The sequence below is a fragment of the Nannospalax galili genome, unplaced genomic scaffold (assembly GCF_000622305.1).
Source record: "Nannospalax galili isolate Female #2095 unplaced genomic scaffold, S.galili_v1.0 scaffold934, whole genome shotgun sequence".
NCBI classification, from domain to species: Eukaryota; Metazoa; Chordata; class Mammalia; order Rodentia; family Spalacidae; genus Nannospalax; species Nannospalax galili.
Window position 1 is genome coordinate 577,507 of NW_008334762.1, and position 12,242 is coordinate 589,748.

At 35.5% G+C, this 12,242-nt stretch overlaps 1 protein-coding gene across 3 annotated transcripts in view; it reads left to right on the top strand.

The window, feature by feature from the left end:
• The window catches only part of Wwp1 (WW domain containing E3 ubiquitin protein ligase 1), a 123,859-nt gene that overhangs the window by 56,339 nt on the left and 55,278 nt on the right, over positions 1–12,242 (top strand). For all 3 annotated transcript variants that reach the window (XM_017797235.2, XM_017797234.2, XM_008829462.3), the window contains 2 exons: positions 2,038–2,222; positions 10,202–10,529. In XM_017797235.2, the coding sequence (XP_017652724.1) occupies positions 2,038–2,222; positions 10,202–10,529 (513 nt within the window). The remainder of the gene's footprint in view (positions 1–2,037; positions 2,223–10,201; positions 10,530–12,242) is intronic.

A 12,242-nucleotide genomic window follows, 5' to 3' on the forward strand; every position in this document is an offset into this window, starting at 1 on the left:
TAAAGCAATTCCAGGCCAGCCTGGCCTATTATAGTAAGACCCTGTCACAAACAAACAGACAGACAGACAGACAGATAAGCAAACACCACCAAAACACCAAAACTTTATATTGTTTTATTACATGATAACACATCATGTTTTAAAAATCAGTTCTACAGTATTAGGAGAATTTCAAATGACTTCCCTTGCTTCAACTTCTGGATCACTGATTCTTTCTAGATGATGAAGGAGTGATGCATACAGCAGAATTATTTGGAACTTTTTTTTAGACCCTATTTGTCTAAACTGCCTAAACACACCTCATTTTAAATCTATAGGTGACAGTAGAGAGGGGTATGTCAGAGGTACTGAGTGCAGGTTCAGGGCCAGATACAACCGAGCACTAAGAATTCAGCCTTCTTACAATGAAGTTTACACTGTGGTGGGATAGACATTGACATTTCATTACAGAAGAAACAAAAAGTCTAATGGAACATATTGATAACAATTCTGCAAACCAGGCGTAGTGGCACACACTTTTAATCCCAGCATTTGGGAGGCATAGGCAAGCAGATATCTGAGTTTGTGACCAGCTTGGTCTACATAATGAGCCCCAGGCCAGCCAGGGCTGCACAATGAGACACTCTTGCAGCATACTCCATTCCAAAGGCCAAAAATGTCAAAAGTATTTGGGAGCTCTTATCTAATCCTTTAAAGATTTTAGGGTTACCACTTCAGAGGGGGGAATGTTAGAGTAGCCAGAAACCCCGTAGAGGAGGAGGAGGAGGGGGAGAGGGAGGGGGAGGGGGAGGAGGGTACATGAAGTTATCAGAAAAAAGTGATGGGGAGATATGGGGGGAGTTAGAGGGGAGGGAGTGGGCATGGAGTTGATCAAAACAACTTATATGCATGTATGAAATTCTCAATAAATTATTTTTAAAAATTATGGAGTCAATGAAGCAGGACAAGTGACAGGAATGAAGAGGAGCATGCTTTAAAAGGAGGTTACCAGGGAGTCTTAGCTGAGAAAGTGCTATTTGAACATTCGAGGGAGAAATAGAAAGTGCTATTTGAACATTCAAGGGAGAACATTCAAGGGAGAAATACAAAGTTAAGTTCAAAGGCCTGTGTTTATTTACATTTAACTTTATATTCTGCTAATTCTTCTAGCTCTAGAGTGCAGTATGTGGCCCTTTCAGCTTTTCTGATAATCATATTTTCCTTATATTTTTACTGTCCAGCATATAATAATTGGGAATATCTTGTTATAGACTTATTGTTGTGGTTTTCCTATTTAGGAAAATTCTTGTATTTTTTTTTTTTTTTTAGCAAGGTAAGCAAGAAATGGCCTGGAGAGAAATAGTTTAGAGATATAGCAGAGGTAGGAATGGGGCTGATTTTAAAGCAGCACTTAGGTCACTCTGTGATGTGGGATGGCCTCTGGATTGGGAAAGCTCTTCTTACAACTTCCGTGCACGCCTCAGCTCCTATCCTAGTCCTACTGCCGGTGGACTTAAAATGTTTGATTTCATAGTTATATTTTTTACTTATCTGTAATTTATGTACTATGAATTATACGATTCTGGGGAATAAGTTAGCTTTCTGTTATCATCCTGTACTCATAATTTTAGCACATAGTACATAATAATTTGTAATCAGTCTTTGCAAATATTTTCATCTTATTCTTCAGTGTTAAATACAGTTCCAAGTTTTGAATTGGTTTTTAGACATTTCATTTAATCTCATGGACTTTGTGAACCTACTTTCAAAGCATTTAAAGTTACCTAATATTCTTACTTAAAGTTTACAATTTGAACATTACTCTGAAGACCTGAGTACACTTGGGCTCAGCATATTTTGTGTAGTGTGGATACACCTATAACTGAAACAGTCTAAGCTTTAATGTAGTAAAGCAGGCCATATCTTTGTTCATTACTCTATCCAAAATTTCACTTGAATATTAAAAACTCAGTAAATTTTGCTTATGGAAATTCTGCTCATAAATTGTTGAATTGTACCTAACTCATTGAAGTAAGATTTATTTTTTTCTTTTTAAAGGCTGACTGTTGATGGTACTAATGGCATAGATAATCATGTACCACCAAATACTGTTGTTGCAAACTCATGCTGTTCGTGTGTAGTTAATGGAGAAAACATACCTTCATCTCCATCTCAGGTTGCCTCCAGACCTAAAAATACACCAGCTCTCAAACCACTTACATCTGAGCCTGCCAGTGATACAGGTAACCTTGGCTGCTTAATGACACATTGTTTGAAAGAAAATTAAATAGGTTTATGTATTTATTCCTCTGTTTCCTTTGGCATGCTATCTTTCTTAATTATCTGTTCTGTAATATAAATTATAAAATTACAGAATTTGAAGTTTATTCTTTAAATTAAATTTTTTCTGCATTATTTAGGAAAGTATTACAAAAATAGTATAGAAATCACATTTTACTAAGCACTGGGTTATTCATAAAAAAAAGAGGACATGAAGGTGGGAGGAGTCAGGAATTCAGGGTGGATCTGGGAGGATTTAGGAGAGGAGTGAGGAGGGGAGAATATGATCAAAATACATTGTATAGAATTCTCAAAGAATTAATAAAAATACTGTATTTTTAAAAACTCATAGGTAGACAAAATAACACATTGTGAATACTCAACTTCCATTTGACTAATCTAAAAATTACAGTGTGTAGTTTTAAAATATAGTCTGAGAAAATAGATACAGAAAGATTAATAATTCCTTTATATCAGATAGAAAAGAGATTTGTCTGAGTACCACAGTTCTTTGTAATAAGTTGTGAATCCAATGCTTTTTAGCCTAAATTCTTTTTAGGATATTAGATAATTATCAGTTGTAACTATAATTATAATTACCCATACTAAAAAACCAGAAACTCCCTCATTTTAAAAATTTACATTTTTAGCAGGATTATTTTCTTAGGGACTCGCCAAAGAAGTTATAAAAATACTGAAACAAAACAAAAAGTCAAAACTTGTTCACCTATGTATGACCAAATTAAATGAACTTATTTGTTATATGTAGCTGTTTTTGGACTCAGGAGGGATGAGACAGGTCCATATGGAATTTGAAGGGATTGTTCTTACTCCTAAAATGTTTAGTTGTTTGAGTAGATTAGCAAAAGTACTTGTTGACCTTAGTTATTGTATATTTTAGGTTTGGGCATATTCAAATATTGATGAAATAGGGAGAAAGAATTAACTGAGGCTTAGCTCCATTGTAGAATCTCTTGTTTATGTTTTATAGCTTGTTAAATACTTTATAGACTCTATTGGGAGTAAATTCATTTTTCACATTCCCTTTATCTTTCTTTACCTGAAATTTCAGGGTGAGAATAAAACACACATGTGATAAACTGGAAATGAATGTTCCAACATAAATAATTTTCATTGCATTTATAATAGTTTTATGGAAACCCAGCGCAGTCTGAATGATAGTAATGCCTGTAGCTAACATCTTGTGCTGGATGAGTTCTAAACTGTATATCCATTAAACAGTTTAACTCACAGTTACTCTTTGAGATAGGTATTACTATTTTTTCCTTTTTTTTTTTTTTAAAGAACTGAAGCTAGAGAGAGTTCACAGGAAGTAGGAGATCTGTAATTAACATTAAGCTCCATGGCTTTCAACTTTATATATTACTTTATTATTCTTTTGATATCTATCTATCATCTATCTATCTATCATCTATCTATCTATCTATCTATCTATCTATCTATCATCTATCTATCATCTATCAATCATCTATCATCTTTCTTCATAGCTTCTCAAAGGGATTGCATTCCATTTTGTTTAAAAAGGCTTCTAGAACCTATTGTGTTGGTAGCAACCACTTAACTGGTATCTGTGTGAAAGCTCATTCCTAACTAGGAGAATGAGTTCAGGTATCTCTTCACCCAATGGGCAATCCCTGTCTCTTTAAAATGTAAGTACTAAGTGGTATTACTTTTTTTTTTTTTTGAGGGGGTGCTTATTGGGTATTGACCCCAGGGTCTTATAGATACTAGGCAAGCACTTTATCATTGAACTGTATCCCCTAGTCCCAATACTCCTTTTTCAAATTAGGGACTGTAAAATCAGCTTCTGCTGTTAGAGTTCAGTTAAGGGTGAGAATGGGGCTCACATATGCTCTCCCACTCACCATGAAGTCTTTGCCAGAGCTAGCTGATACTGGTGTGTGCTCTTGAACCTCTCAAACTGTGAGCTCGATAAAGCTTTCTTGGGGGCTGCAGAGATGGTTCAGTGGTTAAGAACACTGGTTGTTCTTGTAGAAAACCCCCATTCAAATCCCATCACTCACATGACAGCTAACAACTGTCCATAACTCCAGTTCCAGAGGATCTGACAGCCTCCGAGGGCATTGCATGACATGGGTGCACTTACCTACACGCAGGCCGTACATGCATACACATAAAATAAAAATAATAAACTATATATATATACCTTTCTTCTCCAAGAAGTTACCCAGCCTTATACTCGCTTTAGTAATGAAAAGTAAACTACTAATATACTTGTAATTCAAAGCTTATGAAATCACTGGAGATGTGTCTTTTTGTTATTTTATGTATGAATATTTGTTTTGTAACTTCATTTGATGGCCACGTTAGCAGAACTGTCATGAGTTATTTATAGTTTCCATTTATCGTGCTTGGCCCTAACCTGTTCTGGTACTAGTGTGGTATATAATGTATGTGCCATATTACTGTTCTAAATTCCATGACATGAATTCTGGAGTTGAGACAAATGATAACTTTCCACCAGAGTTAGTATGATACATAAAGCCATTCCCCCACCCATGTTAATTAAGAGGATTCTTTTGGCAAGTTTTTTTGGTATAAATATTATTTTAGAGTAAAATGAGAGGATGAGATAGTGAAAAGTACAGACTGAGCTCAGCTACTTAGCCTTTTAGCAGTGATGAAAATGTCCTCAAAGTTAGTCTCTGTATATATAAAAAGTGAGTGATAATTATCTTCCTTATAAGTCAGTTTAAAGGTTAAATGAGGTAATAAATAAAAAAAAGTCTGCCATAGTTCTTGGACAGTGGTATTTAAGAAAAATAGTCTTTCCACTTGAGTCCCCTCTCTAACTTCCAATATGAAATGACTTCTTCTAATATATAATTATTATTTATTAATAAAAGAGATGTGTTGGGCAGAACTGATTCCGTAAGTATGTTATACTTTCCCCTCACTTTTTATTAGGAATTATGAATACTGAGAAAACTGCAAAGGATTATACTGGAAGGTCCCATGTACCCGTCTCTACCGATGGTAAATCCTTATCTAACTATAGTCGACTATCAACATCAGGAAACTGACATGATACAAGACAGAGCCTCTTCACATTTAATCAGTTGTTACTTGCTTTGTATGTGAATGTTAGCTCCACTTGATTTCCTTATGGCTGCTTCATCTACCATTATCATCAAGATACAGAGCTGCCTCATGCTCCTCCATCTTTGCAGTCATGTCTACTCTAAAGCATGGATTTGTAAGGAAACTGAACAAACAGCTGTTTTTCATGGCAGTTTTTAAAAAGAATAAAATGGTAACTTAGTCTGTGTTAAAATAACAAAGTACCTGACTGAGACTGGGTAACTTACAAAGTAAACATATTTAGCTTACCATTCTGGAGGCTGCAAGGTCAAGATCCCTTAGCCCCCTTGCCTTTGGCGAGGACCTCATGTTGTATGGCATCATGGCCAGAACATATATTAAAGAGGAAATTCATCTGGCAACACAGGAAGCCAAAGAGTGACTAGGAGTCAGATTTAATGTTTTGTAACAGCTCACTCTCAGGAACTGACTGAGAGCCTATGGGAACTACCTTAGTCCTTCCAAGGGCTGCAACTCCAATGACTCAGCTACCCCCCTAAAAACAACCAAATCAAAAACTTTCCCTTCTGAAAATTTCCACCGCTTTTTATATAGCTTTCAATACTGAAACCATATTCAAATAGTCTTATTATTTCTACATTTTTTTCTACTTTATTGAAATAATTGTAACCCAAAAGTCATAGTGGCTGAAAGTGATTAAGGATATGTTTGTTGAGAAGTCAAATCCCCCTGAACAGGTGTCTGAGGTCCTGGGGGAGGATGAAGTAGGAGGATCTCTTGAGTGTAGGACTTCAGGGCCTAGGCAGCTTAGCTAGACTCTATCTCTTTAAAAAATAAAACTCAAAACCCAAAGCAATAGGAGGAAGTGAGATGTTTTACATGCATTTCTGTCATACCTGTCATAGTTTGATTCATGCTTACGTGTGATTATTCATACTCCTTCATGATCTGGGTGCCGATGCCACTATTTCTCTTTTCCTTCCTTTCATCTTTTCTGATTTTATTCAATCATGCTCATATCCACATGTCAACAAGTGTTTATTTTGTATAAACATCCCAGGCTGGACATTGCCAGGTATCTGGGCTCATATATTTCAGCACTGTTGACATTTCAAGCCAGATAATTCTTTGTCATTGCTTTGTCATTGGGAGGTGTTGCCTGTGCTTCTTAGGATGTTTCAGAGTATTCCTATTAGGTGCCAGAAACACTCCCTTCCCCAATTGTAACAGACATCTCCAGGCATCATTAGATATCTCTTGGGGTGAAAAAAAATCTCTTCTGCTTGAGAACCATTGTACACTACCATATATGAATAATGATCCTTCAAATCAAAGGTAGTATTGCAGCATCTTGATACAGTATTGACAGTGTTTGATAACTAATGTATGCTGAATTATGGGAATAATTGATCTCTAAGCTAGCTTTTTAAAATTCATAAACAAGGCCTTGGTGAAATGGCTCAGTGGGTAAAGGTGATGGTCTGAGTTTGATCCCTGGGACCTACATGATGGAAAGAGAGAACACACTCCTGCAGGTTGTCCTTTGACCTCCACATGTACATCATGGCATGTGTGTGTACACATGTGTTTAAGTACATGTACATAATAAATAAATACAATAATTAAAAATAAATAAAATTTATGGCTATATTTTAGAATAGCTTTAGATTTTTAGTAAAATTGGGCAGATAGTATACAGTTTCCTTCCTGTTCCATTTAGAGTTTCCTCATTAACATTTTGCATGACTATGTTACATTTGTTACTACTAATGAATCATTATGAATAACTTGTTATTAACTAAAGTATATAATTTATGCTAAGGTTATATTTTTGCATTGTACTAGCTATGTTGGTTTTTAGAATGCTTATTGCCGTGTATGCACCATTACAGTACCATTCAGAAAAGTTTGACCGTGCTAAAAATCCCCATGCTTTGCATATTCATGCATCCAAACCCCAAGAATCAATCTTTGCATTGTGTCCATAGTTTTGCCATTTCCAGAAGATGATATATTTGGAATTGTGCAGCATGCAGCCCTTTCACAGCAATGCTCTTCACTTAGCAATGTGCATTGAAAATTCTTCTGCTTTACAGTTTTTTAATTACTAAACGATACCTAATTTTACAGTGGTATCACAATTTTTTATCTGTCACCTACTGAAGCAGTTTGGTTGTTTGAGTTTCATGCAGTTAGGAATAAAGCTTCTATACATATTTATGTACAGGCTTTTGATGTAGACATATGTTTTCAACTTACTTGGTTTAGTGAAAAAGATTGGTAGATTGCATGATGCTTTATAGAAAATGTATTATAGCTTTATAGAAATTGATTAAACCATTTTCCAAGGTGGTTTGTACTGTACATTTCTGCCAGTGAAAAATGAAAATTTTTATTGTTTTTTATTTTTACCAGCTTTTGTATTTTAAAGAGAGTTGTATTTTCCAACAATATTGAATCTTCTCATCCAAAGATATTTTATTATCTGTCTTTAGTCATTTTACTTATATAAATATTTCTTCATATATGCCATGATAGTGCATGTCTATGATCTGAAGCATTCAGGAGGATTAGAAGTTCAAGACCTGCCTTGACTCTATAGTGAGAGCCTATCTCAAAAACAACCACAAAAAACAGTCAACCAAACAAAAAGCTCTCCAGCTCTAGTGATTGTTTTTGTTTTCTGCAGATAGACCTTGAATGTAATCTTGATGTTAAACTTAAGTATCATAATTTTGCCAAAATATTATAGTTGTATTTACTTGATTGCTTCTCTTTCTAGTATATTCTAAATAATCTCCTTTATAAATGAGCTTTACCATTTTCTTTCCAGTGTGTTTGCTTTTCCTAATCTTGTTACGTTATCAAATATAATAACAATATTGAGTCAGAGTGGTGATTGTGATCTTCCTTGTTTTGTTCATTGGTATTTTATTGAGCACTTTTTTAGTTTGTATTAGAAATCATATTGCACTTATCCTTTAATCAGTTACCATGATGGATTTTCTAACTTAATTCACTGATACTGAATCCTGCTTGATGCTGTTCTGTGGATTTTTTTTTTGTGTGTGTGTGATGATTTAGTTAGTGTGTGCTTTAAAAGGGTTATATTACCCTCACAAAATGGGTTGTTGAAAATCTTTTTCTTTCCTCATGGATTATAACATTTCAGATAATGCAGGAATAGTCTATTCTTTAAAGGCTTAAGGAGATTTCTCAAGAACCTGCCCCTTCTGGTGTCCAGTTAGGGGACAACTCTTCTATCACCTTTCACTTCTGCTCTGCTCTTTTAAATTTTCCCTTTTTAAAAATTAGTTTACTTCATGTATTTCAGATTCATTGCTATAAAGTTTTTGTATTATTTCAATTTTGCTTACATATTTTTCTTTTTCATTACAATCTTTGTCTTACCTGATTATAAGCTCATTGGGTATATTTATCTAAAATTCAGACTCCCAGACTCTTCTCTATAAATTTTCCCTAAAGAAATATGTACCCCTTATAGAAAACAAAAACGGAGAGCTATTTCCTCCTTCTTTCTTTTGTGTTGCTTACCAGGTAACCAGTATGGTAGTCTCAGACTGAAGCAAGTCGGAGTAGCCCTTGGCTGTCCTGTTTGTCAGTAGGAGCTAGCATTCAATGCTGTTTCCTGGGCAGAAATTCATTTTGGAGAAATTAGCTCAGTGTACTCTGAGCACCAGGCTGATACTAGACACTGCAGCACATTGGGGTCTCCAGGGCCACTTGTGAATCCACTTTGAGGGTAGGGTAACTATTTGGGAGTGGAGGTATAGACCCCATGCAGTACAACAGTTGTGACTCTAGCAGTCAAATTCCACTTCCCTAATTCCCTGCATAATCATGCATGCCCCCCTTTCCTCCCAAACTTCTTAAGCTAGCTGCCACTCAAGCCACCGAAGTCCTAAAGAGAAAATGAGGTCCACTCCCTTGTCATGACCAATTTTTCGCCACATGAGTATCCTTTGGATTTGGTTCAATAACACTGTCCTGGGACTAGACTGAGTCTCAAGGTAGATGCTCATTGAGACAGTGCGGCAGTGTTTACTCCAAGTTCCTGGGGGGGGGGGCAGGAAAAATGGAGAGACTGTTTCCCAAAGCAGGAAGTTCAGATGCTCCGATCTCAAGATGAGTCTCTCCTTGCTTTGCATATCCCACATCAGCTTCTCAAAGGCTGAGGCAGGAGGATTGCAAGTTCACGGCCTTCCTGAGCAACTTAATTAGACTCAGTCTCGATATTTTTTTTTTAAGTTTAGAATAGATTCCTGAATCTTTTTGTAGTCCCTTATAATACATAATTAATGCAATCATATATTTCTTACTGGGCAAAATAGTTTTTTTGCAATTAATCACCACTTACATATAAGAAAGTTGAAAGATACCATTTTAAAGTTTTCTGTGGCCCATGCGTATTTTCCTGCAAGTTGATAATTTGGAGGAAAGACATGCATTATCCTAATGTTGGTTTCTCTTTCTTGAAGTTAACATTATTAGTATATATGCTTAAATTTTTATTGTTTACTTACTTATCCTGAAAACGTGAGCTTTGAAAAACCATTCTTTATTGTCGGTTTTTTGTTGTTGTTGTTTTTCGGGCTTTTTTTTTTTTTCGAGGCAAGATCTCACTATGTAGCCCTGGCTGGCATGGATCTCTCTAGGTTGGCCTCAGACTCACAGAGATCTACCTTCCTGTGCTTCCCAAGGCATGCACCACTATGCCCAACTATTTTTTTGTTTTTTAGTATCTGATACATTGTTCAATCTGAATTAAGCCCTGAAGAAGTGTAATCAGTTGGTTCGGTAATTAGATCATAGATCATTTTGCTGTTTTTCCTTCTAGTTAATGGAGAATCATCTTCATCTATGCTAACTGATAATACTTCTGCCATGGGTACTCCACTACCATCTGAAGAAACCACCTCAACTTCACATTGCACTAGCACTACCATCGAAGATCTTCCTGTTCAAGAGATCCTGGCTTCCTCAGAACATAATGAATGTATTCCTTCTACCAGTGCAGAGCTGCTATCTGAAGCTCGGAGCCTAGTAGACCCTGACTCGGATTCTGGAAATAGTTCTATTTTTGACAAATTAAGGCAGCCAGATGGGAGTATGGAGCCTCTCCGACAGCAATCTAGAAACACCAGTACAGAATCTTTGCCCTCAGGGTATGTTAAAACAATTTTTTTAATGTTTGACTTCCATTCAAGTAGGAATTTTCTAATGAAATATGATCATTGAGTATGTATATGAAATGTTTCTTTTCTTTTTCAAAAACTTTTAAGTTGGAGCATTCATAGTATTTATTTGCTCCAATGAAACTACATTTTGGAGCTAAGCACAGTTGTTTCTCTAGTTATATGTAGTATTGAAGAAAGGGAAAAACCTGCTATGAATCTGAAAGACCCTTTGATTTGATTTTCAGTTTTTGATAAGAGTATCCATGACACACTGTCATAACCCCAGTTCTCTGGATTTCTGTGTGATCTGCTCTCCAGATCTCACCCCTGATAACTAGCAGTCTATTTCTAGCAATAATGAGTATTGGTGACTGTCATGTAACCCTCCAAAGGGCTCCATTATAGACTCAGGTTCTCATTGCTGCTTAGTTCTTCATTGTCAGTTGTAACTTTCCCTGTATTGTTATTCAGCTTTCAATGATTTTAAGACTGTTTGCTTTATTTTAAATATGACTTACTCCTTATTTTCACATGTATCTCAAATCTTTCATTGGTACCGATGATACTCATATTAATTAATTATTCATTTTGTCTATACCTTCAGGTTTACTTAGAGGTTGAAACCATGTACATACAATATAGTTTGAAAGTATTCTGATAAAAGTATAGGTACTGTTTTCAAAACAGCCTTCAGTAATTAGAATGTGACTTCTGGCTTTTGAATTGCCCTTCTAGGGGTCTCTAATTTTCCTTATTGCCTTTGTTTTCTCATTACAGTAATGTGTTCAGATTTCTTTTTTATCTTTGAAACTGTTTTTCGTCAGTGCTCTTTACTGGTTCATTTGATTTTACCCATTGCTTAATTGTCATTCCAACCTTTGAGCCTCCGCGTGAGTTTCCCTAGTGTTATCTTGTACTCATATCGCTTCAATTGCATCTTTGTATGTAGGACAGAACTTACTCTGAGCTTACTTTTGCTGCTTTCTGCTTACTGAATTCTTGTTGAGTATTAAATTATATGTATTTGTAGTTAATAAGGATAAAATATAGAAAAGAACTTTATAGACCAAGCCATTAGCTGGCTTGGTGGTTTATCACCGCCCATGTCAAAATTGATTTTGATTAGCAAATTAGGATACAATAAAACAAAATATTTGAGTCATTCAGAAATACAGTACGCCGTAAATATACCACCCCCAAGTGGTAGTTAGTATTTGTTCCAACAATATATATTTATGAGCCTTTCCTGGGTGAGTCTTCATTCTAGGCTCTGTTTGTACAGAGGGGTAGGAGCATTCAGTCTGCTACAGAGCTTATGTTTCAGCAGGCAGACAGGCAGGGTCTGTATAAAGCACTGATTCATAATGTCACATGATGGTACATTTTATAAAGTAGATGAAGAGGTAGGATAGTAGGCAGCTATCTAAGTTACTTACTTTCAGAAAATGAAACTATACTATTTTCTAGCTTTTTTGTTTTTAAATTTGGTCACAGTCTCATGTTAGTACAAATAGATTTTTATATTCATCAAGTCTTCGTTCAACGAGTATCTATTAAATATCTTGTCTGTGGCAGGCTCTGTGATATGTGCTGTTAATATATTTGTAAGCAAAACAGAATCCCAACTTGCATGGAGCTTATGCTCTAAAGATGTTACCTTAATTCTATTGAATGGTTTTCAGTATTTCCTTATATATTAAT